Here is a 27,596-nt window from a genome sequence, read left to right on the forward strand (position 1 = left end):
CGAGTTTCAAAACTAAATGCTGCCTTAAGAAGTTTCGTAGAAAAGCCGCGGCTTCGCCTTCCCCTACAGCAGCTCTTCCATAACTTCCCCGCCTCAAAACACGTGATAATTATACCAACGTAATCTTACGAAGAACAAATTATTAGAAGCAGAAATTTAACCGAGCGCTTAGGCAGCCATTCACTGATGTGTCCGCAGAAACTCCACAGAAACTTCTTGTCTTGCACTGCGTGGACAGGACTTACTCAAACAAGTTTCTTTATATATATAGTCCCGAAGAAATGTTTTTAATCTACATTATAGGCTTATAGGCTCGAAGCTGACTGTTTTAGCCAGGGAGAGGAACAAGTCGGCGATTTTGCAGCCGTAAGCAGCGGCTTGCGAGCCCGTGCACGGCGTTGCAGCGTGCGCAGCAGTCAACGCAATCCAATCCAACCTCAGCCACGACAATAAACCGGCCGGTACAAATCCTCTGTTGTACTGGTTGTACTGACTCCATTTTCCCTCAAAATGGACAAGTACGGGCTCTTCCGATTCCCCGATGAAAGCTTTGCCGTGGAGTCGGTTACACTCATAAAAGATTTTGACCCCATTAGAAAACACAACTCAAAGACCTGGCCCGAATTCACGGGGCCAACCCAGAAGCGCAACTGGGTTAAAGTGAATTGGCCCGATGAGGACAAAAATAAAAGAGCCACCGGAACGACAAGCCTCCTACCAGCCCAGCTTGTGAAGTTAAGTCGTAAGTACTATTTTATGCCAGTCCTGTTAGCTGACAGTGTCAAAACTTGTATATGCTGTCCCTACTGCTTTGTACAAGCGTCTAGATCGTTGTTTATTCAACCGTACAACTCGAACGAGGACAAACGGCCGCAAGCGACACAAACGCACGTGTTCGTTTCTTCGATATGGTCATGTGCACTGGCTGTTGAATAAAAATAAATGAGTGCGTCCAGGCTGGTCATTAATTCCTTTGCATGATGATCGACCAGATGCGAAATTTAAGGACATTCCCCCAGTTCTAGCCGCATAAACGCGTTTGTAGGCCGTGTGATACCTTAGTGATGCAATCATTTTTCTTTAATTCATAGGGACTGACTACAGTGACGGGGCCCGTCACTTATGATCTGCACTACAGTGATGGGGCCCCCTCAAGACTGAACGCCAAACCCGCCGCGGTGGCTCAGTGGCTAAGGCGTTGCGCTGCTGAGCACGAGGTCGCGGGTTCGATTCCCGGCCGCGGCGGCCGCTTTTCTGATGGAGGCGAAAAGCAAAAACGCCCGTGTGTACGAGATTTCGGAGCACGGTAAAGATCCACAGGTGGTCAAAATTAATCCGGAGCCCTCCACTCGGCGCGCCTCATCGCCTGCGTTGCGTCGGCGCGATAAACCCCACAATCAATCAACTGAACGACAACTCAAAACAAGCCGATTAGCTGCCTTATCTCGTTCCGGGATTTGGTGTAGTGGTTCCGGCGCTGACTACGGACCTTAAAGTCCCTGGTTCGGTTCTCGCACTTTTTTTGTGTGTGTGTGTGTGTGTCCGTAGTTAGCGCTTTGTAATATCAAAACCTCACGGCCGCTTTAAAATTCACGCAATGAGAGCAGTCGGTCTTGGTTATTTACTCAAGCGGCCGAACCGCTCGCTGGAGCCACGGCCGACGTTACACCCGATCTCCTCTAATTATTACCAGTGATTAATAATTAACCGTGACTCTGGCTAGTCAGTGAGCGGAAGCGGTTCGGCTGGTTAGGTAAAAATCAAGACCGACTGCTCTCGCTGAAATATTGTGAAGCGGGCGTTGGAGATCCGTCCAGATTGAGCTAGAGTTAGTCCCCATCACTGTAGTGCAGATTTTAAAGCGACGGGCCCCGTCGCTGTAGTCAGTACCTAATTCATAACACCGCGTTCTTGCATTAACGTGATGCTGTTTTCCCTGTTTGTTACGATTTTTTTATCAACAACACATGCGATTTATTGGCGGTTTTGTTACATGTGGCTTATTAATGACGGAAAAAAAACTGCTCGAAAGCGAGGCACAGGGAACACGCAAACAGGACAACGCTACTCGCAGCTGCGAAGTTTATCCCACAGACTATTATAAGAACGCAAGAACAGCCAACAGCACGCCCTGCTGTGCAAACTGATGTCTCGAGAAAACGCGATAAGCGATGAAGCGGTGGTGGTTGCCTAGATAATCGTACTGCTAAGCTTGTACCTTGCTCTGCTGTCGTTAGGTGCTTGGTACCGAAAAGGTGCGGTTCTGTTTATATGGAACGAAGTGCATGCAGTATGTATCCATACTTTTGCGCTAATTCCGGAATACCTTGAAGGCAGTCTTGTTGCAACAGACATTGTCGACGCTCAGATATCGTGTACTTTGCAAGTAGGCTGTACCCTGTACATTCACCATTACTTTTAAGAAAGTAGCCCAAGACATGCATAAACATAAATTTTTGCAGTGTATTCACTAATATGTGTCATGCGTTCTTGTTAGCGGTTCGGAGCGAACTTGAAAAGCTCCTGGACAGGATGCTTCAAGAAACACGGGATGATTCAAGGACGACGAAGACTGTCAGGGCAAGTACCTACCTTGCTGTTCTTAACGTACGGTGCACGAGAGCTGCATAGGATTTTTCTTTATCATTTACTGTTTTTTTATTCCTTTTTTGAGTTAAGTGTAACTCTGCATGGACAATGAATTTTTTTCTCAAGGCCTCGACAGTCTGTACATGAAGACATGCAAAGAAAAGCCTGGAAGCTAACGATAGCGTGCATGGGGGTAGAACTTTGAAGATCCCTTATGTCACGGATTTAGCGGAAACTTGTTAGCCATGGTGCTTTAGGCAGATAGAATGAGCAGTCTTTGTAGAGAGGACAATGTTGGTTCTGTGGCAAAAAAATTGCTGCCGGCACTTCACTCTGCCTCTGATGGCAGCTGTCATCCTCACTTTCCAGTCCCCATGAGTGAATATGTGGGAATCGTAGATGGGTATCTTAATGTCACAGCAACTTTGAACCGTGCAAATTCGCCGTGAACGTCATTGGCCTTTGAGTGGCTGGGTGTATGGGTATGCATGGAACTCCATGGTTAAGGGCTATGAATCGGCATTTGGTAGCCTCATGGAACCAGCATGACCCACATGTGATGTAGCAGTTAAGTATCATTAGGGGAAACCATATTGCCTGGCGTTCAAAGCATGCGAGCAGGTACCTCAGGTGTGTTTCATGTTCTGGTGTAGGTGGAGTGCTTAAAGGGCTGGTGAAGAGCTTTTCAAAAAAATTTTGTTGGGGGCATTACATTATGGTTTTCCTGATGCTGAATTCGAAAAACATGTTTATTTTATGTGTAAATACACCCAAACCATCTTTTTTCGTCAAAACAAATGACCCCTGCTCGAGGGCACGGTGAGAGCCCTGGCTGCCTTTCGCGATTGGCTGGCGGCAGATGACGTCATATTCGGAAGTGCCGGCGCTGCGGGGACCGCACAGCCTGAAAATATCATTCTGTCCCCATTCAGATACGGGCTAGAAGGTCCTCTGGTGAATGGAGGGCTCACACAATCTTTCCTTAGAATAGGAGAGCCTGAGCGAAGTATAAACAAAACAGGTACGCTTGCGGCGAGCTTTAGAAAGGGGTTCTCCCCCAACGACTCATGGCCGACTTGTTTCTCGGGTGCAGGGAAGTTGCGCAGATATTGGTTCGCCGCTTCCACTACCAGCACTAGCCACAATTCCTAGCACAATTTTTCAACCCACCATCATCCCCATCCTCGAATGTGGAACGTTGTTTCTACATTTGGACAGGCGGCAACAAGCTCTGTGCAGCGGCCTGCGATGTGCGCAGGCAGTGCGGCCGGCGCCGGTCGCCACGTCACGCAGAGGTGCTGGTGCCGGGTCGCTGCTTGGCCGGTCAGTGGAACGTGGCATTGCTGCACATACGCATGTTTTAGAATAGGGGAGTTGAACGTTGGTCGCCCCGCAAAAGGTAGAGGAACCCAAGCGCAGCACGCTGGTCCCGGACGAGCCTTAGAACGCCTTCCCCAACAGCTCCAGCCGGCTCAGGTTGCACGGATCGCCGGTGTTGTTGGGAACTTTAGCTTTAGCACCAAGGGAGATAGTTGGTCGCCGCTATCTCTACAATTTCGAATGACTATCCTTAACACAGTTTTTCACCACATTATCATCCCCTTTCTCGCATGTGAAACGTTATTCCTACGTTGATAGTCATTCTAGCGATCGGTGCTGTGCTCATTCTTGCGCGCAGGTAACGCCATCCATCGGCCTCTCGCCGCATCTCTTGCTCGGGCAGGCCTGTCGACGAGCCTCCGCGACCGGTCGGCGTTCTGCATCGCGATACGAATTCGATCACCTCTTTCGAAATCACCTTGGATGACAATCCCTAGCACAATTTTTCACCACACTATCATCCTCTCTTGCACGTTTCCCTTGCTTTTCGCGACGGCCTTGATTCTGGACGGCAGCGAAGAGCGGTCGCTGCCGCGGCATGTGTGGTGCGAGCCGTTTCGTGCGCCGTACGGGCATGCACGACCGGCGAGTGTGCGGAGCGCTTCTGCGCGCAGAAAACGCTTCATTCTTTCAGCTCGCTTGAATTCTTCTTAAAATCTAGCTATTCAGCTAAGCTGTCATCACAGCCAACAACGTTGATCGGGAAAACGAGCAAGGAGTTCGGGAAGCTCAGAGCGCTGTGGTCCCACAAATTTTCTAATTCCCTTATAATAATGGATCAGAGACTTGGGGTACCTCCGTATTTGTTTGAGCCCGTCGCTTCGCGTGTGAAGCACAGAGCAGCCGACGACACGGCCGGCCCCGCGACTACTCGTGAAGGCAATGTAGTAGCCACGGGTGCTCGGGTAGGAAATATCTGGTATCTAGGAGTCGCTTTAGGGAATCACACAGTAGCATTACGGTTAAAAAATCGACGCGAAAGCAACTTAAGACAATCATGATTAATAAAGTGCAGATTACACGCCTGCTTAATTCGGAAAGTTGCCCAGAAAACTGGGACACAGCGAAGCGGCGGCGCACGTCACTGGCCGTCTTCCGAATATGACGCTAATTCCGGTCGCTGCCTCTCAGTTTCTCGATCTTCCGGCGATGCGGCAGGAAGCAGTGGGCGAGGCGTAGGGTCAACTTTAACGACCAATACCGCTGTCCCCAAGCTAAAAATGACCAAAAAAACTTTACAGGCACAAACTGACCAATGTAATAATTGTAAAAAGTAGAGTTTTGCCTGGTTTTAAAAGTGCTTCAGTAGCCCTTTAAATCACTTTACTCTCACCGCATGTACCTGGGTTTGAATGTTATGTACCTCGGTTTGAATGTGGCCCTTTATCTTTTTTAGTTGCAGTAGTTTTTGGGATTCTCTGTTGCCAACAATGGCCGGATTTTTGCATCTTGGTACACATAATTATTTATAAAAAATTGCACCTTTTTACTTCCCTCTCCTTTTGGCAACTTAGCTCTTGCTGAATTCCTGGTCACAGCAGATATTTTTGCGACACAATAAAACAAATTTTGAACCCTTCTCTACATGGTGCACCTCATATCCCAGGTGTATGTTCAGTACAGAAATCTTGAATTAGTGCCTCTGCTCTCAGCATTTTTGCTTATCCATCACACCCTTTCATTTTTAATGTCAAAACAACCTGTGTGGAGTTTTCTCGGGTTGGCACTTTTCAGCACGATGGCCTCATATATTCAATGCTAGAAGTTATATTGCCAGTCTCCTTTATAGATTGCAAGAAAGTTTTCTAGCATTAAAGTTTTTTTGTTACTTTGGTAAACTAGGGAATTCAATAGTTTTGTTTCACAAAGTATGTTTTCACTGTGTTTCTTTTTCCATCACTAAAGGCCCGGAAACGAAAGGCAGTGGCATTGGAGGACCGGGTTCTGCAGCGACTCAGGCAGGAGGCCAACGAAAAGGTACTGGTGCGCATTTATAAGGATGTTATGCTGCTTTGCTGAAGGTACTTCAGCGCACTAAGTGTTTGATGTTGCATATGGTTTAATTGCTAAAGTTCTGATTATTGCAAAACCCTGTTTTTGCCCACAAATAAATGGGGGAGGGTTATTCCCTTTTGCAAAATATTGAAGTGAAATAGCCGTGCATTCTCTTCAAGTGACATTGCTGATATCTTAGAGTGGTCATGAAGACAAAATGCCAGTTTGGTTCATAAGGAAGACTGCTTTGCCGTTGTGACAATAATACGAATTTTAGAGCAAACTTCAAACAAATAATGGGGATATGAAAGCAAACATGTGTATCAGTAGAAATTTTCTAGCAGCTTTCAGGCAACTTTTCTATGATGCCACAAAATGTTGTTTGTGCTGCTAGTGCCCGCTCAACTAACCCTTCGCTAATGCACATGACCGGGCAATTGTTGTGAGGCCTCTAGTTTCGTTTTTCATTCTAGTTAAAACTTTTCGGGGCTGGAATGGAGCTGGCTGAGGTACTGAAGCCTAGCTCTTTTATATTAAACAGTTTTATTTTTCTTCATGACCCCTTTAAATGGTTTTTTGTGACAGAGACAAAGGGATTTGTTTGCCAATACAAACAAAGCCTCATACATAAAACAAAGTTCCTGCTTTGTCACATCAGTTTTTACCAAAGTCATTGCTAGTTCAGCATTGCTGCCATGGAGGCCAGTGAATGGGAAAGCTGACTGGTCGATACATGATTTCGAAACATAAGAATAGCACATGGATGAGACAAGTGCATACCTGCCAACTCTCCCGAATTATCCGGAAGAAGCACAAGCTCTGTACACAAGGGGTCTTACACCATTTCAATTCAGGTTAGAGCAACTGCTTGAAGCAAGGCGTTGCCTGACAAAAAAACTGGGAAAAATAGAAGCGTTAACACAGGTTAGTTCATTTTCCCACCCCTGCACTTTTGAACCAACACATGCTTACCTCAGAAAAAAAAAAAAAAACATGCTCAGGCTTTGAGGAAATTGTCCTAACAAATTCATGGTTTGATATCAACAACGTCCTCATTGAAAAAGGTGTTTACGATGCGCGGAAGTAACCTTGAAAAAGGTGGCTGCTGTATTCTTCCTGCTACATTGTCGCGCCCCCTTTGCACTGAAAATAAAACCGACACTTCTTTACCAGTGTTCCTGCATTTGTTCAGTTGTGCGCACAAAAGCTGTGCTTGCTGTTCTGCCTAGTGCATTGCCCTTGGGCGAAACAAAAACGATAAAGAGACACCAGAACAGGTGGCAACCTCTGTGATTGAACGCTATTTTCATATTTTACATGAATCACTTCCAGTGGTGAATTCGTTGAGCTAAGCTGTCGATATTGCTGCTCAACAGTTGTTATCATTGTATTAGTTTTGGTGGCTTCTGTGAGCAGTAAAAAAAAAGCAAAATCCAAAAAACTAATAAAAATACCCCCAAAACCTTCTCAGCACTGATCCAGTGCAGTTATAACAGGAACAAAAAAGAAAATGGGTGAGGTAGCAGTATGTAATACTCAGCAAACTAAGCACACATCAACAGGTAAATTTTGATCATAATGTCGCTATCAGCAGGAAGTTACAGAAAGTTGCGATGGCTCAAAAAATAAAATCTTCGCAGTGCACAAGAGTCAAAAAGGAGGCGACATTAATGGGCATGGTTGTCAGCGAAATTCTCTCTTACTTCCCCTGCTTGAAATGTCTAACAAGATTTCAGGACACGAAAAGAGTTGTCTGATAAATAGCCTCATTGTGATCAAACCTGTTCTTGAGGGAAAATTCGAGGTATGGCCGTCTATCAGTGGTTTTGTGGAAAGCACCTTTTAAAATCGGGACTTCCGTGTTTTGAAGAAGGCATGATAGGGCTGGCTATGTCTTGGCCATTCAAAGCCTTTGCTTGCTTCCAGAGTACCCGGGACCTGGAAAATGACCCTGAGGCTGCAGCAACCACGGCTGAGGCACGAGCTGTGGTAGGCAAAGCCTACAGCACCGCAGCCAAGACCACAACACAAGCCGACGCCAGGGTTGCGGAGGCTGAGGCCAGGGCCGCTGAGGCTGAGGCCAGGGCCGCTGAGGCGGAGGCCAGGGCCGGTGATGCCGAGGCCAGGGCCACTGAAGCCGAGGCCAGGGCCATTGATTCCGAAGCCATGGCAGCAGAAGCCGATGCCAAGGCTGTTGGCGTGGAAGACTCGCGCTTGGAGATTTTGGAAGCACGGGTTGAGGCCGCTGAGAGCAGGGCTTTCGAAGCCGAATCGAAAGCCCTGTTTGCAATGGATTCTCTGTACCCACTTCTAGAAGGTATGAATCAAAAATTGTCACCTCTAGCAACACCTTCTGTTGAGCATTTCCAGTCGCGTTAGCTGATAATGGCTTCTGACGGCCATTTTCCTGTTGCTCTCTCTTTCCCTGCCTCACCTGCTAGCCTTCCCGCATGCTCCCAGCCTAAGTAGTGTCCACCTGCCAAGCAGGCAGCTTCACAGAAATTATGTAACAATTTACAGCGCTTGTCTACCATTGTCCTTTCACCTCCATGTTTGGAGCCTCGAGGATACCTACTTTGGTCTCTCACCCATAGTGTGGCATGTGCCTTCAGGCATGTCTCAGGTGTCCCTAGTGCTCACATTCGAAAAGGAGCAGTAGGGCTTTACAGCCTAGTTCAGTTCTGCTATCTATTGGCTTCTGTTAGCAGCTTTGTTTGGTTCAGATGCGGCTCACATGCCTTGTGTGCATGTGCCATACGGTGTTGCTGCCTTTGCTGCCGTTGCTGCCTTAATTGTTTATTTAAACAGTGGCCTGTCAGGTGAATGTAAACCTCGCAACGGCAGCATGGTCACCTGTAGTTACAGAACTTGTAGATGTAGAATGCTCACTTCAAACTAGCGGTGTCTTGTTTTTCCTTTTAGCATACGGGGGCACAGTCAAGCAAACTTGTGATAGGAGGAAATAGCTAACTTTCTGTGCCTGTTGACTGCATTCTTCTGATTGCGCACCATTTTTTACACATAAAGGACAACTACTGGGTTTTGCACTTATGGAAGCTGTCTTATGGCCCATGGTGCACTTCACCTTTCAGAAAGTCTCAACCAGCACTGACAAAACCTTTGAAGGAAAACTAGTCTTTTACAGCCTAGCATGTAGCTCTAGGCCCTGTTTTTCGTTCAAAAGATAGCTGCGGTTTGACATCAATGCGAGCTGTTTTTTGAAAACAATCAGGCTATGTGGCTGAGTTATACCCATGCCACACGTACATGAAAATGATATTCAGTGTTTAAGGCCTTAAAGTACCGAATTACATTATTTGGGCAGATCGTGCTGCATGCAAAAATGCAAAGTATTCGGCATGATAATCAACAAAGAAATGCACCAATATTTTAGAAGCTTTTAAAGTAGATAAAAATATTTACAAGGGTTAAAATTGTTTTTTGTAATAAAAAATGTTCTGAGAAATAGTGTTTTCTAAAAAATGGTGTGAGCCATTTCTAAAAGTCGCTTCAGCAACTGTGGTTGCCTGCCAACGGTAGCCAAATCTGAAAAATTCAAAACGACGACTAACACGATGTTTTGCCTTTTGCTGCTATTTTAGTGAACTTTATCCTTATGAGAACTTCCCCACCAAAAGTGCACAAAAAAGCGTCTTATTTCGAAGTTAAACCCTTTGAGGGTTGAATTTTTTTCCAAATGCGACTCCCCCAGGGTCGATTTTTTTACTTCTGATTTAAATTCTTCGGGTGAACCTATTTCAAGAAAAAAATATCGTAATATTTTTAGGGTGACCATAGTGAAGTGACAAAAAAATCGTTTGTGTCGTTACATATATGTGGTTTATTCATGAGTAACACAAGAAAAATTCTAAATAAAAACGAGAGAGCAACAAGCTGGCACCTTTTCAGTGAATCAAAATCAGATAGACATCAGTTTAGCGGGCGCAAAAAGCGGGAAGCACCCGGAGGAAAGGCGCACCGCCCCTAAAATAAAAATAAAAAGGAGAAAAGAGCCTCATCAGTTTCGCAGGTGACCTTGGTCTGTGGTAGGCGCAAGAAGCGAGAGGTGCCCGGTGGGCGACACCCAGCGCGCCCCCTTGTTAGCGGATGTGCAAACAATAGCCGGCGCGCCACTGAGGTAAATCATAAAAAATAAAAAGAAGAGCCATCGGTGCAAGAAAAAAATTTGACGTATTTCCGGAGTGTGGCAGCACATGCCAAGCATGAGAAGTTGGCAAGAGAAGTTGGCGAAAAAGACACGCTTTTTAGAGATACAAGTAATGCCGTATATGTACGTCATTGACTGTTTTGAAAGTGTTTGCCGATGCCGTACATGTACGCCCGTGACCCTCAAAGGGTTAACTACATTTCTGTGACAACTCTCTGGTGCTGAGAGTTTTGTTGGTTTCATTTGATGCCCATCGTGTTCGAGAGTAGGCAGATTTAAGGCATTCATGAAGGCGAATGAGTTGTGCGGAACTCCTTAAACCGAAAATGGCATTAGATTTTTGCGTGTAGCAGTGAGTTAATGGCATTAAAACTTAAAGGGACCCTGCAACACTCTGAGCAGTGCAAGTAAACCTGCGCAACGTTTAGATTACACTGCCAGGAATACCTAAGCCAAATATACACGTGCACGTGAAGCAGTGAGTGCGCAAATCGCTGTGAAAGACGTGGAAAAACCAACCGCACTCTCTTCAGTTCTTGCACCCTTCAGGCCATGCCCCCCTGGCATGGCCTGAGCGACGTCATAGAGGCCATGGCTGCCCGATCGGCTGTCACTGGTCAACTTCACGGCTAATTTCTCCCATTTCCGCCGTCGTCGTCGCTGTGTACGAACCTCTTCTATGTCTGAACCTGTAGGCACAGTTTTGCCGTTTCTCTTGTGTTTTGAGTGCGCACGGAGTTTGAGTAACGAGCTGAATACTTCCTTTTCAACGGGACCACTCGACTACAAACGTTTATTGCACCAAAAACGCCCTACCAGCCCGAGCGCTTGCTTGCGAGCAGGCCACCATGCCTGCTTTTTTGTGGCACCAGACCAGAAATAGGCGCCTCCACGTTGCGGAGAAAAGGAGAAAACTCCCCGGCCTGTGATATATCGAAGGCTGCGAAGAGAACGCCGCGAGCCGCCCCCCTCTCCGGGAGAGAGCGCGCAGCTTTTGTCGCTTTGTCCCTGGTCTAGTTGGGAGGGAGCGATTATGCGCGATTTCTCATTGCGCGTAGTTTCGGTGATAGTGAACGGATTTTCATAATTCTTGCGGGAGGAGATTGCTGGGACAATAGACTTTACCCCAAAATACATTGCTAGCAGTCGATTGTAACTGTTGTAGGGCCCCTTTAAGGCATTAAGCACTTAATGTCATTTTTCGTGTACGTATGGTATGGGTATTACCTTAAACATGCAGTGTGTGCTGCAGAGTTCCTGCACTAGCCACCTCTCAGAAAAATTGACCTGTGCACTGCAGCTATGCACCTGTTATATGCACACATCTGTATGTACTTGTTTTCTCTCTCTGCTTTTTAGGGATGCCTGCACTCTTTGCGGACATAAAATCGCGCATGGTGAATCGGCCTCTGGGAGAGAATGTCGCAGCTGGGAGTGGTGGCGCATGTGTAAGTCTGGACACCAAATCTGTGATACTAGCCGAGGCATATTTTCTCTTAACAGAAACAAATTTACAGTGTGTGGGATAGTTTAAAGAAAAAGTCCTGGGATGCTTAATTATATCCAAGTTCGACAGCTAAAGCAAGTTGGAAGAGACTGATGTTTATGCATAAATGTCTGAAAGGGCCACGAACAGAAAATTTATTTGCTTTAGCTTAATTTTATCTGCTTGAACAACATTTCAGGAACATAAATGTAAAATATTTTATCAACTCATTGCTTTAAATTTTAATCAGTGTCTTTCAAATACTCATTTTGAGGTGCATCTCAACAGACCTTGGACGCTATCAGTTGGCAGCAAAACATTCGAGAGTTACACGCCCTTTGTGTGGGTGTCTTTGTACAGCTGTTAACCATGTAATTCAAAAATAACGTCCTTTATCAGTTGCCATTGACAGTTTTCTGTCCATGTGCCCTGGCGGTGCGACTGCTTTGATTATTTTGGCAACAATTGTAACAGAACTCTGACCTTGCACATAGTTTTCTTGCTGGATCTTGCATTCTTTTGCTGAATTTTTTCAGAATTTTACCTCTGTTGTGTAAGATGGCATCAAGCCACTCGAAAAAGAAAAAAAAAACTTTTTTGTGTGTGATTATAACTTGTGGGAGCCACAGAAGTGCACAGGAGTAAAAAATAGAGTGCATGTGAAAAAAATTGGCTCCAGTCCATGCTGTGAAGGTGGTTGGAAAGCAAAGCTTTAAACGACACCCACAGCAATTTCCCATGTGACGTCACTTGAATTCACACATGTGGCTCTACAAAGAGTGAAACCAGAGATTCTGCCAGCCGTTACCTGGAATTCGAGGGTGCACCATCCGAGCACAGCAGCAGCGTCGGCCACGGCCGGGCTGGAGCGGTGAACGCTGCCACTGCTGTAGCCCAGCCGTGAGTCGGCAGAATGGAGGAGCGTCTTTCGAAGGTTGAGACAGCAGAACCTAGCCATCCTGATGTGCTAGCTTGGGGCAACACCACCGCGTGACACAAGCGCGAACATTGATTGATTGTTGAGGTTTAACGCGCCAACGCAACGCAGGCGATGAGGTGCGCCGTAGTGGAGGGCTCCGGATTAATTTTGACCACCTGGGGTTCTTTATCGTGCGCCGAAATCTCGTACACAAGGGCGTTTTTGCTTTTCGCCTCCATCAGAAAAGCGGCCGCCGTGGTCGGGAATCGAACCCGCGACCTCGTGCTGAGCAGCGCAACGCCTTAGCCACTGAGCCACCGCGGCGGGTCACAAGCGCGAACACCAAAACAATATGACATGTGAGCTTAGGGATTCCCATTTATACCGATTTAAACTAGTTACTTCAGTAAGTTTGAGAATTGCGAGAAAGCTCAGTGAACTTTTATAATCACTATTTATCAGAACCAGTTGCTACTTTCGCCTTTTGCAATACCTCTAAAAAACACAACCGAATTGGTATTCACCTTTTTAAAAAACGGAGTTCCATTCGTGCAAGCAATGCGCAAAAGGTAGTTGTTTAGCGGCCAGATGTCTGTATGTGGTCTCCACATCTCCTTTTCACGCCCTGCAAACCAATCCTTAACCTATCCTTGCCATGTGAGCACTTAATTCTATCGGGTCCGGGTTACCCAGTAGGTGCTGTCGAACAATTTAATCAAGCTGTGCAAAGGAAGCACGCAATTGACGCGAAGCACACCAGAACAGGCCAAAAACAACCGTCACTAAAACAGCCGATGAAACCGACCCTGCAATGCGCCCACCGGTGCAAGCAGGCAGCTGTGTGCGGGGAACGGTGGGTGATGATGCCCTATTGCTGCGCCATCGGGGAGTGAAAACTGCCCTCCCATCCTCATCCGCGTTAGGAGTTTGTTGTCCCGCACGCCACGAAGGAATCGTTGGCTAATAGAGATAGAAAGCTTTGCTTTAAAATGCAGCTTAAAAACTGGTTTGTATGTGCAGTCCAGAATTCTGGTCTACCTTTCAAAAATTTCAATTCACGTAGTGCTGTAACTGCTAACTTACTGTTGAATGCAAGCCATAGGTGAGGATATTGAAGTGACTAAACCGCTAACAGAATTATTCATTGCACGTAAGCAATCGAATTACATATAAGTGGTTTCAGGATGCGCAGTGTCACTTTTCCTCGCTTGGTATTATTGTGCTTGGTGAAGGAAAAATGAGTTGACCCTAACTTCCGAACACTAGAAGTTCCTTCAATAATTGTGTTTATATAATAAACAACCCTTTTAATGTTTGAACGGGGAAGCAAACAACTAAACTCGCGCACACAAAAGCTAGCTGGAAACGTAGACTGCCGCATGTTTGCTTCCGATGTACCAGTTAAAGACAAAGGAAACAGGTTTTATTGTTGGCCGATACTGCCTTGTTTAGACTTGTGGCTGGACCCGCTGTGGTGGCTCCGTGGCTAAGGCGTGCTGCTGAGCACGAGGACGCAGGTTCGATTCGCGGCCGCGGCGGCCGCTTTTCTGATGAAGGTGAAAAGCAAGAACGCCCATGTGTACGAGATTTCGGCGCATGTTAAAGATTCCCTGCAGGTGGTCAAACTTAATCCGGAGCCCTCCACTACGACGCGCCTCATTGTCTTGCGTTGCATCGGCGCGTTAAACCCCACAATCATTCTTCAATCAATTAAAAACGCATGTAAAATATTTCACTATGTTACTTGTGACCCCCCCCCCCCACATCAGATCTCCCTAATGACATCCCGGCGAACCTGGCAGGTATGCATGTGCCAAATAGTCAATGAGTAAAGAAATTACCATTCAAGCAGTAGGCACGTTGCTATTAGAAAGGTGTGCCCCTACTCTCCATGCTGTATGCGTACTCTGAAGCCTATCAAGGAGCATGCCCTCAAAGTAGCACGTACCCAAACTAAAGTATTGGAGAACACTTCATAAGCAGGAATGTATGCTTTCTTAACACAATATTCACTGGTTTGTGCAAGAAAAGTGCCGGTCATTTGCACGTAATTTGCCAAAAATGCATGGTATAGTAGTCTGCAGTGCCTGCTGGAAGGTTGTTCATGTTTCGCTAACTCATAGTATATGTTCACGTTTCACATGAAGGAAGGGAGCCCTGTGTATGAGCTTCTGTGCAAGGTACCAAAAGTAATCGAACTAGTTTAAGAACACACCAAAATCCAGCTTATTGGTGGCTGCTAATCGATACTTTGAAACAAAGGTGCTGTGTCTAGGTCATCAAAGTATAACTTGGTGAACTGGCTTGTCTGCTTTCTTCCTGTCGCAGGTCCAGTTTGGCACAACCCGGATCCCAACGATACGCCTGCTCAGGCTGAGTAACACGCCGTCGCTCTACACCCAAGAGCTGGCCCAGATGGTTTTCGGAAACGATACCCTGGGCAGGTGCTGCCTGAAGGGGTCACTGAGCGGCGGCGGCAAAACCGCTTTAGATAAGGAAACAGTGGACGATATTATTGGTGAGGCTGTTTGCACACTGCAAGTGGTCACTTCACTGAATAATCTTGCATGTAGCACTGTTGCCAAATAACATGATTGTTGCAGCTCACTTGCTTTGGGTACTTATTTGTACCCACTGGGTGTCATGCTGAGCATGACATTGTGGCAGCTGTTTTTTTTTTAGCAAAAAAACTAGATTGTGGGGGGCTGAATCTGAGAGCTTGTTAAAGATCTAGGGATGCTTTAAAGTAAATTATAGCCCTCTGCTATGGTGTGCCTTTTAGCCCAAGAAAAATGATAACGTCTAGAGCCACAATAAAAAAAATCATATTAAAACAAGCTTGGGTGTAAGAAATCAGCATTTATCACTCATTCACAAGAGATTTACCTTGATAACCACATCTAAATCTGTGGCAAGCAAGAAAATATTTCAGGGCATGCTAGCACAAGTGGTGCCCACTGTATATGTAGCTATGCCTTAAAAATACATTTAGCAAAATTGTAAGCGCTATTTTTTGGGCAAGTATTTAGCACTAAGGAACTGTGTTGTATGTATACATCATAATTTAAGTTTCTAAGTCGTGAAATGACTCGGCATGTATCTGTCCAGCAGCTTACTTTAAAAGGGCAATAAATGGGTTTTCAATACTGTGATTTCACACCGTGCGGTTGAGTATGTGTTCACGACAAAATATCGCAAATATTGCCCCTCTGCATAATGCAGGAGTTGTATAAACATGAAAAATAGATTTTTCTTTCATTGTTTAGCTGTCACGTGTTGCCTGTCATGAGCGACATGCCCGAGAGGAGGTATGGGCACTAAAGAAGTAGAGTGTGAAGGAAAAGTTCCACAAGCAAAAGTTGAATGAGGAGGACGGGGAGGAGGAACAAGGCCAGGCTACTTTCCTCGAACGACACCCAGTTTTCTCGGACCCTGGGCAGAGCCGAGCGACACATCGGGCAGGCGAACAAGATCCAGGCTGTGTTCCCGGACAGAGAACCCGCAGCAGCGCACTGTCGGCGGTTCCAGGCGACATCAAGGACCAGGCAACGAGAACCAGTTGAGCTGCTGGCGTGGGACGCCTGGCCCGGGCACTCACAGCAGTTCTGGCATGCACCGGGGAACTCTGCACTGCTTACTCCTGTCAGCAATGACTGATTCCGCAATGAGCAGGCCCCACTCGACATGACTCGCACCAGCTCCGCTTGCAACCGACAGAAACAGCTAATGACATAAGAGGCATCCTGGCACAAGACAACAGCAGGCAAGGTTGTGTGCAAACATTTTATCAGGAACGTTCAGGCACAGTGGGCAGGCTAGTGATTTGGTGACTCGTGTAAATGTCATCCCCATAAATAAAATGCTTCTCCAGATCTGTTTAACAGTTTCTCCGGATGTATTATCTGCTTAGCTGGATTGAAAGTGACAGGAAAAAATGGATCCTAGTAGGCTCGCCAAAATGTCACATCGATCAAGTAAGTGGATTACAATGAAAACATTGTATTTATGGGGATGACATTTACACGAGTCACCAAACCACTAGCCTGCCCACTGTGCCTGAACGTTCCTGATAAAATGTTTGCACACAACCTTGCCTGCTGTTGTCTTGTGCCAGGATGCCTCTTATGTCATCAGCTGTTTCTGTCGGTTGCACGCGGAGCTGGTGCGAGTCATGTCCACTGGGGCCTGCTCATTGCGGAATCAGTCATTGCTGACAGGAGTAAGCAGTGCAGAGTCCCCGGTGCATGCCAGAACTGCTGTGAGTGCCCGGGCCAGGCGTCCCACGCCAGCAGCTCAACTGGTTCTCGTTGCCTGGTCCTTGATGTCGCCTGGAACCGCCGACAGTGCGTTGCTGCGGGTTCTCTGTCCGGGAACACAGCCTGGATCTTGTTCGCCTGCCTGATGTGTCACTTGGCTCTGCCCAGGGTCCGAGAAAACTGTGTGTCGTTCGAGGAATGTAGCCTGGCCTTCTTCTTCCTCTCCGTCCTCCTCATTCAACTCTTGCTTGTGGAACTTTTCCTTCACACTCTTCTTCTTTAGTGCCCATACCTCCTCTCAGGCGTGTCGCTCATGACGTCAACGTTCAAACTAGCATTGATGTAGCTATTTGTCATGCAGCCTCTGTGATGCAACTGGCACTGAAGTCGATGGCACCGCTGTTTGCGTGCGAATCCTTGACCGGCGCTTCTCTAGGCAGGTCCCATCGAATGCTGCAGCCAACCACGTGTTTGGCTCTGGGGGACCCTCCTAGTTGTTCCGATGGGTTGGGTGGCCGCCCGTGTGAGCGAATCTCAGGCACGGTGTATCTTTGTAGGACGAATGTCATCTCCACCATCCTTTGCACAAGCTTAGCTGAGTTTGTAGATATAGCACATTCTTTACAAGGATGGATAATTAAGAAAAGCATGCAGTGTCTTCTCTAAGCAGAAACACTTTGCGTGCAGCCACTGCATCTGCCATGCCAGGGAGCTGCGTGCACACACGAATTGACATGTGCCACAACAGCACAAACTTGTTGCTGATTACCAGAGCAGAACTATGGTGAATACCAACTTAAACTTGCATAAGGGGATGGTAGTGCGGAGAGAAATTGTGCAAGGGTTTGTTGTTGGCATGGCTTGTTAAAGAGGGGACCAAATAATTCCAGTGATGCTGAGCCTTCTCTACGCGAATTGAACGAGGATGGACCTGTTTGCCTTAGCAGCGCCACATGCAAGAAATGCTAGTGAGCTTCTAATAGTTAATGGAAGTCCTGAAAAATTATTGGGCGAGCATGTTGTGTTTTGGAGTGCACTATCTAGTCCAAATGCTCAGTTCCCTTTTTCAAAAACTGATGTGCACAACCTAGCACAGTGGACACAAGGAGCAATGCAACTAACAGTACGTGGAGCATTCACGATGGCTGCTAAAAGAAAGTGCGACGTGCCGAGTGGAGCCAGTGGCTGCATGTATCTCGCAGTATAAGGGCCTTGACAGCTTTCTAGGTGTTCCTGCTTTGAGCTGGTCACCTCATAGCACCTACAGTGCTTTTAGGCACACAAAAAAAAGAGCAACAGCCCTAGGCTATATATGTAGCATTTTTCAGTGAACAACAACTTGGCTAATGCTGAACGCTTTCAAACCATTTTTTTTATGGACATTCCTTTGATCATACTTCAACGATTGCACATGTAAAATGGCAGCCTCTTAAACCTTGTTTAGGACTGCCCTTAAATCTGTTTTGTTCTTTTTCAGTCCATGTGCTGGAGAAATTCTCCAACGTGACGGAGTCTGACGTCCGTAGCTACCTGCGCCGCAAATGCAACAATGCGGCTACAGCTTTAAAGAAAAGCGGAAGTGCCGCCACACAGGCACCAGCTTCTATCGCTAAATAAACAAAGTTGTGCTTCGTCTGGGACCTCGAGAATTTTGAGTTTCTTGTGTGGGTTATTCTGCATGGCTTGTTGCATGCTTGAAGGAAGCAATACATTCAGTAATGCGTTCTAAATGCATTTTAAGTTTAGCACTTTAATGCACTTTAATGAGATTTAAATACATTTAAAATACTATTGCAAGTGCACTTTGAGTGCATTTTAATGCACTTCAAATGTATTTGAGATAATATTTTAAGTGCACTTCTAGCACACTCTTGATTTGGCATGAATACATGTAAAATGCATTTTCAATGCACTTATTAAAGGCTGCATTCCCAGGTTCGTGAAGGTAAATATGTTTCCAATGTATTTTAAGCACACATTCAATACGTGTAGACATATTCAAGATTGCATTTTAAATTCATTTTGAATATGATGAGAATATATTTACCAAATATTCCGAGCGTACTTAAAATGCATTCGTGAAATGTACTTTTGCTGTATTTTTAATGCACTAGTAATGTATTTCGAATGCGGACAAAATAATGCAAAATAAATACAGAATTAATACATGTATTAAATGTGTTAGAAATACATTTGAAGTATGGCCTTTTGTTGCTAAGGGACTAAAAGAAGTATAAGATATGACAGAGCCCTTAGGAACTCCCAGCCGTTATATTTGGTAGTGATAAGTTATGTTGCAAATTAAATTTGAAAATTTGAAAACTCCTATCTCTTAGGAAGGCAGAAATGAAGTTATGCATTCCTGATTTCAATTTCTGTCGCCACTACACAATAACGTATTTATTATTTCACAGGCGCATGATTTTCACCCGGTTTCTTGTTTTTTCTATGTAATTTGAATAGATTTCACCTCGCTCCGCGAAATTATTCTGGCATGGTAACAGTTGTCTAAAATGCAAGTTAAGAGATTTTGCCGTTTCCAGAGGCTCCTTTACCCACCTAGAGACTGTACTGAGATCTCTTCATTTGGCAGCATCGTTCGGAATTGCGAGACACAAGGGTCTGAGAAACTGCAGCAAGGACTGAAAGCAAAATTTACTTTGGAAAAGCAGAAATTGGAAGTGGAGCTATGTCATTAGCTTCGCCCGTGTAAATGAACCGCTCTTTCGATACGGTTGCTGTAACCGTTACATATTCTTTTTCCCTCTCTGCTATGGCCGACTCTATTTTGGCCCTTTTTTCTTCAAACCCGGTTTCATGATGACATAAAACTGCCGAATCAAGGTACCTCTTCCCGTAGACACATTGCCGGATTTTGGGCGATGTTTTTACTTTAATTTTGACTTCCATAACGACTAGCTGGAAATCACCCATTCTGATCATTCAGGACTGCGTACAAAAGGATGCAGCCTGCAATACTTCCAAAAACAGACATGTAATTTTGCGACTGCAGACGTCCTCGTGCTACTTAAAGGGGTCCTGAAATGCCTTCCGCCGATGCATGGATGTACATGTAACCAAATAAAGCAGTGTATTAGCAATCTCCTCCTGCAAGAATTTTGTTAAAGCGATGAGTATTAGCTGAGAAATCGTAAATCAAAAACCGCGAATTATCGTCGCGCCGTATTTCCTCCTCCTTTCAACTGTTTCTTCGCTGTTGGCCTCCCATCCCATGATGCTCCGCTCCTCAGCGGTGACGTACTTCCGCTATTGCGCTCCCACAGACTGCCGTCTGCTACGGGCCAGCTCTTTCGGCTTTTTCATCTCTGTAGACACCATGGACACAGGCTGGAAAAGCGAACGAATGACATGGCCGCATGTGTGCGGCCTGGCCTTGCCCTTTCGCGGTGTACGTAGGTGCAGTTGGTATCGGCGGTGAACTCGCAGCCGCGTGGGGAGAATCGTGCGCCCGTTCCCTTTGGTGCACCGCGCACTGTTTATCCAAAAAGCGCGGTCTCAGATGTGGCCCCGCTGGGGCCGGGTGTTATTCTGCGGTGGTTGTAATTCCTAGTACCGGCGGCATGTGAAAAAAGACATTTTCAACCGACACAGAACCCGTGCACAAAACGCCCCGGATCGGATCGCTTTATCAGCGGCGATGAACGTGAAGGCGAAGAGCAAACCAACGCTGCACTCGATCAGCGAGAACCCGTGTTCTGACAAGCTGCACCCGTGTGTTGCATTCAACACTCACGAGAAAGCGTTTGTTTGCACTTGTTTGGATAGTCGTAAAATGTCCAAACACTCCGGCACTCCGCTAGCAGATCAGCCGGCGAGACATTTCGGAAAACATTTGACAGATGGCGCCGTATGCATTAGTGTGTCGCTACGCAAAACTGATGAGACGCTCTACTAAAACTCCCATCGCGGTGTCACGTAGCGGGACGCAAAAATTTAGCGTTTAGCGTATGCAAAGGCTACGAACGCTGTACTAAAACTCTATTAGCAGCAAAATAGCGTGCGTATGTGAAACCGCTTGCGTTTACAAAGCTGCACGCCGAGCGCGTACGTTTCAAACCTAGTGACATCGTTTAAATACACTGGCAAGCACAGTGTAACGTAGTTAGATATCAACCGTATGCTCAGGCGACAAGCAAGAGCTTGTTTTATGTGGGGCGGAGATTGCGCATAAAGGCCCCTTCGCACTTGCGACGAAAGCGAGTGAGAGCGGCAGGAATTCCGTCGCTTTGTCGCGCGACGATCGTTTTTGTCGAATGGTCGGGACAAATTTTGGTTGCGCGACAGAATTCCCGTCGCTTTCGCTCGCTTTCGTCGCAAGCGGGAATGGAAAGTTCTGCCGCTGCCGTCTGCTACGCAGCTCGGAGGTAACCGCGCGATCTGCTCGGGCCGGATGAACGCGCACACTCCCGCACGGCAGCGCCCCGCACGGCAGACGGCCGCGTACATCGCTCCCGGCGCCCGCCTGGAGCCCGCCCTCGGCACACTAGCCAGTATATATCAGGCACTATAATGGAGGAAAGATTTTTTGCTTCCGATGAACCTAGTTCTTTGCCCCTGTGTTTTTAAATACGTGAAGTGGTTAGCACGTCGTCCTCACGCAGCTCTGTATCGTCGTAGCATCGCTGATTGTCCGAACGAAGCTTGCAGCTAAGCCAATGCAGCGACCGAAGCTGTGTGTGTGTGTGTGCATCGCCTCCTGTGTGTTGTGGACGCGTTCGTTTCGCGATGAAATGCGACATTGTACTTCTGCGGGTGGATAGTGCTTCCCATGGTCTGGATTATCTTTCTCGAACGACGGACCACTCAACCTCGCATGGGGTATGTGCAGTGTGCCTGGCTAAAAGCCTTCTCGCTTGCGCGCCAGAGTTGTGACTTGCTGCTCGTCCCCGCAAACCGGGTGTGAGGTGAGTGCCGAATTTACGACAAGCAGGAGGAGGCAACTCATCGTCTGTCAATCGCGGTTCAGACTTGCAACGCATGTTGTGACGTTGCGTTCGTTCGAAACGCATCTCTGGATTGTTTTGAAGTTGAATAAAATGTACGCGTCAAACCCGGGCATTCGGCTCAGGGCGTTCTCTGCGATTGCACCAAAGAAGTGCCACGGGACTTTCTTTATGGTACGTACTCACGTAAGATAAAATCCACGTCGTGTTATGGCCGTGTTGCATTCAATACAAACGGTTAAGCGTTTGTTTACACTTGTTTCGTTTGTCGTAAAATGTCAAAGCACTCCGGCACTCCGCTGGCAGATCAGCCGGCGAGCCGACGCTGAGCAGACGACTCATCTCTTTGCCGGAAGTGCGTGAAAAAGCCGCCCAATAGCAGGATGTCTAGCTCATGACGAACATCTGGGAATCGATGATGTAGACATGTGAAGATGGCGGCGTCCAAAAACACGAAGGAAAGGGTGAGAAAAAAGCGACAAACTTTGCAACAAAAGTGTGAGCTTTCCGCTGCGCGTAAAAGAGTAATACTTGGCACAGGTGACGTTGGCGACCCAATCTAGCGATTGCGCTAGTTCATTTAGTGTGCTCAAAATGCCTTTCAGGGCCCCTTTAAGGAAGCATGATTCCTTGAGGTAAGGAATAAATTATTTCCTTGACATTTTTCTGTACTGCCGGAATCCGCAGAAATGTGGCGATAGCAAAACGCTGTTCCATGTCGAGGATGTCGTTCCCCAGTTGACGCGTAATGGCGCAGCAATGGACTTATAAAGACGAAATATACCACAGCTCGTTAACAGGGAACAGCTTGGCAATTACGTTACTATATGAATGAGCCCGGCTGAAGCCCGGCTACCACGACCGAACCAGCGAAGCGTGTACTTCCTAATGAATCTCCGCGCTGCAGCTGTCTTCGGCCCCTCTTTCTTGGGACTTGCCGGCCGCGCTAACTCTTTTTCGTATTATCTCCGAAAGCTTCTTGAGCACTAACTTGCTTCAGGTCTTAATTGGTAGCTTTTTGTGTTTCTAAGTTGTTAGCACACGTGACCTCGTGTCTTGGTATGGTTTTGGAGGAAGCAGTTACGCCCTTTGCACGATGGGGAGCATCTTTTCATATGACTGGCTGCATTTTGAAAAACACCATGCTATTTGCAGCACGTAAAATTTGAAATGAAGTGAGAGAAGCTTAGAATCGATTATTTTCCTGGGTGAAGTACAGCGTGCTCATTTCAAAATTAGGAGAATAGCAGGTCGGTTGGTAGCTGGGCTGTTCGTTAATGGGCTGTTTAATCGATGTGACGCTGTTCAATAAATCTAAAAGAATGGCATTAAAGACGATAGTCTTTCTTGGGCTACCTAAACCCAGAAATTTCGGTCTGTCGGTATATCGGTTTGTCTGTCCCTCTGTCTGTGACTCGATTCATCCACCCGGCCAAAGTAAAACAATGCCTGCGCAATAGTCTTCTATAGTCACAGCTAAATCTACCCGTCTAACTCGGGTGTAATGTTGATACAAGCCAACGTTGTTGAAGAAGAACAAAACATTAAGCAAATATAAGAAAACAAATTCATTCATGAGTGATATTTCCAGTGTTTCTTTAAAAACAATGATAAACTGTTCGTTTTTGCGAAATTAAATACTTCAACTCCAGAAAAAAATTCATCCCTCAGTCACCTGCTGTCGCCCGCGCTAATATAGCTTCTGGCGCCATTTCCAGAAATCAACCGGCAACCGTTACAAAAGGTTCCACTAGATAGGTTCCATGTTCTGCTTGGAACGCTCGTGGAGTAGGCCAAAGTGTTTCTATCAACGTTGAAGTAGGGCGCCTCGATTCACACGCGTTTCCACCGTACGGCAGCGTTGGCATTGAGACACCCGGCCTGGAGCAGTGGAACACAGTAAATTTAAAATGATTAATGCAAACCTTTGGCGTCGTTACCTTGGGAGGAGCGCGAAGCCAGAGGAACAACATGAGAGGTGCGCGGGAAAACGAAAGGAGAAATTTACTTGGTAAAAGTCGGTAACGACTCTCGTCTTTTGTCGACATGTGCAACGAAAGGAGCAGATACGCGGCCAATTTTTTATTATGAAGATACCTTTTCAAGACGCTCCACAGCGGCATGCAGTGCGATTCTAAATAAGCAAAAAGGAATGTAGATAGCGCGGCTAACATTAACTCATTGAAACAAATTTAAAAATAACGTGGTTATATGAGGCGGTGGGAATTGCAGGATTTAAAAAAAAAATGGGCTCTTTGTGAGCGCGAAATTTATTGCGTACCGAGCCTCATTCTGTTTTATCTCATTTTAGAGGAATACGGTAATCTATCCCTGTTGGGCTAAAATGATATGACGGCAGACACGTTGAAGACAAGAAATGGACGGACGTGAGTGCTTTTTTTACACTCCAGTCATGCACAAAGCCGATCGGACAGACTAGATTTGTTATGATATTTGACACGTCTACTCTAAATGTCCTACGAAAATCAATTAAATGTACGTGTGCTAATACGCAGATTTAAAAAGAACCTAGCGATCTAGAAGTACACTTGCCTGCAAAACTGTACATGCATTTTTGAAATGCCTTGCGCATTTAGCGATTGCCCGATTACTAGAAAGCGGTGGACAGTATGGTTCTAGCATGTTTGAGAAAAGGGCGTAGTATCGAACAAGAAGGCGCGTTTGGAAGTATGCGTATGCCTCCGCTATTTGTATAGGTTTATGGCTCTATAAACTACAAGCGCATCCCTGTCCACTTTGACAAAAATAGGTGAAGGTTTAAAAAATGTAGACTACAACGCGAAAATTCAAGATCCTCTTGCGAGGTCACCGTGGTAAGAGCTTTGATATGTTGGGCAGCAATGCTCTGCACAGAATAATTACATCAGGCATGACGATATGCTTACTCTTTGCATTAACACAGCCCAGAAGTTAGATTAGACGCAAGCTCGGTTCACGCACAGACATCCATATTTTAAAATTACATGGGTAGACATGGGCGCCTGTCACCCTAAAGCAATTTAGGAATTGTTTTTACATTCATTCTGAAGGTACAAAAAGCACTGCTGACTAAGTTAAGGTGCAGCAGCCCTAATTTTATGACAATTGTTTGCACATCTTCCCTTGTATCAGCCAAATATACATAGATACTACGTTGCTAAAAGTGCTCTCTATTTAGGCAAGACAATTTCAGAATCTATTGTCTACCATTGCAATTTGAGGAGCGTTGCGGAAGAGGCAGGCGCCCCTGTATGAAATAGAAAATAGTGGACAAGGGGTGAGCCTACGAAAAAGGACGGGTGAACGGGAACGTTCACGTCCGTCGTGGCGCTGTTAAGGCTAGGAGGCAATTCAGTAGTGGCCTCCCCAAGCAACATTCTGAAAACAGGGTAGTGCATTCGCGTATTTCCAAACCCTCTGCAACTGGCCCCGAGCCTGGAGGACTGCAATGTCAACGCAAGGCTCGACAATTTAGCCCCATGAGGCGAACACAACTTCAGGGAAGACGGAGTGGTATCGCAAAATGCGACTTCGCTTCCTGTCCCATAGGCCAAGTGGCCATGCCTCTCCAATACCCCAACGTAAGGCAATGCTGCGGGCTGGCAGCGCGAGCGCAGGCTCGATGCTGGAGCGGAATGTTGGCCCGCGAATGCGACGACCTTCTCTGGATCATTCTTTCGCTTACGTACAGACTGCCCCACCTCAACAACCTCACAAATATATGTTATTACCAAAAACTGCTCGTGCGCGCTATGTTGATTCTTAGTGGCGGCCTGACCAAAACAGTTTTTTGGCTGTCCCAGTACGCACTCATCCTGGCACAACTCAAAACTCGGGCCTGTGACACACTGCCAGGTCGCAGAACAGTGTGTCAACCCATCCAGCGCGGCTCCAGACTAAACCTCGGTAATGGCCGCAACCAACACTAAAGCTACGAAGCTCTATCTCAGACACCGGTTTCGCGAGATAGCCGATTGCGTCTCGTTCCTCTGTTTCAACTGTAGCTGCCTCCTCACATAGTTTTCGCCTCTCCTTTGCAACCTCTTCTGGAGTTCTAATTTTTGGTTCCGCAGTCTCCACGTATGCGTTTTGGTGTTTTCCTTCAGCCTCTTCGGGGACACTCTTACCATTAAGACTACCTAACCCACGCGACATCTCCGTATCGTTCCTACCCTCGTCAAATACTCTCAGCTCATTGTCCTCCGCCTTCTCGCGTTCTCTCTCACTTTCTTTTGTGTTTTCTGCATGTTCAACCCAGTCGACCTTCTCAGCTCCCTTATCCGCCCCTAACTCGTGCTTGCCCTCAGCCTGATCGTGAACTCCGTCTCTTTTTCGCCCCATCTCGTCACATGCTTCCTCGTCTTCTCTCTCCGTTCGCTTCTGGGCGAGCTCCTGAACGCCCGACACGGAGTTCCCTTTCTCGTGCGACTTTTGAGCGGATATGGAACGCGGCGGGCCCCAGGACGTTCCTGTGCGACGCCAATCTCCTCCGGTCCACCGATTCGAGTTTGGGTACTGCCCGTGCTAGCAAGTTCCACATGCATTAGCACAGTGTCTGGTGCAAAAGTAACTGGTGGCACTACACTCGCGACCAAGGGGCTGCACTACCCCTTGACTCTGCTCTTATACTGGACGCGCTCGCTAGAACACTCCGCGTGCTCGCCTCCCTTTCCATACAGCTGTTCTCGGCTGAGCCGCTCGCCACCTGTGCGTAGCCACGGCCGCTTATCTCGTTCTCGCACGGCTTCAAGTTGAAAAACAGGCTGCCCCCATTCAACTTTGCTGTCAGTGCATAAATGGACCTGCTCGAAGGGTTCTGCCTTATACGCTGCCTCTCCATCCCCAAATTTGGCCCGCGAGGCTGCTCGTAATGTTCGAGCATCGCTTCATTACACCACTCTACGATATTACCGGACGCGCTTACCTCGTCGCTCCTTAACCCAATGTCCGTCTCCACGCGTTCCACACCGGCGGAAATGCTAGCCTCGTGTAGGGAGTCACTGCTGCTTACTTTGTCATCGCAATGTTATCGCTGTCATCGCTGTCATCGCTGTCGCTATACAACTAGCTGGGTCTGTGCCCCCTTGTTTCTGCTCGCGGGTGTCCGAACGCATGGGCGTCTGCCTTCTCCGATCCAGCTCTAACTCATACCTTCGCAGCCGCTCTTCAGATTCGAGCCGCAGTTTTTGTGTATGGTCCTTTGATCCTCGCGCCTCTCTTCTCTCCCGCTCCGCCGCTGCGCGCGCTTCTTTTCCCTCTCGCTCCTCCGCTTTGAGCGCTGCTTTTCTCTCCCGTTCTTGAAACTCCAACTCCATTCGTTTAGGGATTATCGCCTCGGATTCCACTTGGGGAGATCCTCCTGCTGTAGAGCCTCCTTGAGGTGGCGCCTCATCTCTCTGACCATTTCCTTCTCCTGCCGTCATGTTCGCCAGCATGCCCCGCGTGGCTACCATGCACCCTAAGACTCAGCCTACACTGCCACAACGAAGCGCAAAAAATCCCACTCACCCGCACCTTCACTGGTCGGCTCCCGCATCGTTGGCCCCGTGCGCTGGCTCGGCTCTGCCGCTCCACCCCGCGCGGAGCCCGGCTGGTGCCGATAAGGCGGGCTTGCGTCCGCCTGCTGCCCTTGGACATGGCCTGGTGTTCTCCTCTGCCAAATCCTGTCGGCTGCGCCAGTAAAGATGGTTGTGGTTCGTTTCCCCGAAGTCCGGTGTCGACGAGGAACCCAATCGCCCGGGCTCCGGTTGATTTGGCAGGGGGCGGGCAGAGCAATGGTGTTGAAGTTCTTGGAGACGGCGGTCGAATTGACGAACTCGAGACTTTGGGGGTTGATTAA

General features: G+C 47.1%; 1 protein-coding gene across 1 annotated transcript; it reads left to right on the forward strand.

Annotated features, from left to right (window-relative positions):
* The first annotated feature begins 6,458 nt into the window (after positions 1–6,458).
* On the forward strand, positions 6,459–18,410 carry LOC144180167 (uncharacterized). The gene is made up of 5 exons (XM_077708554.1): positions 6,459–6,473; positions 7,891–8,281; positions 11,492–11,580; positions 14,866–15,055; positions 18,271–18,410. Exons 1-5 carry the CDS (start codon positions 6,459–6,461, stop codon positions 18,408–18,410), a joined length of 825 nt encoding a protein of 274 aa, XP_077564680.1.
* The last annotated feature ends 9,186 nt before the right edge of the window (positions 18,411–27,596 follow it).

This window comes from Haemaphysalis longicornis, unplaced genomic scaffold (genome assembly GCF_048455015.1).
Source record: "Haemaphysalis longicornis isolate Haplotype H1 unplaced genomic scaffold, Haemaphysalis longicornis Haplotype H1 scaffold_4, whole genome shotgun sequence".
NCBI classification, from domain to species: Eukaryota; Metazoa; Arthropoda; class Arachnida; order Ixodida; family Ixodidae; genus Haemaphysalis; species Haemaphysalis longicornis.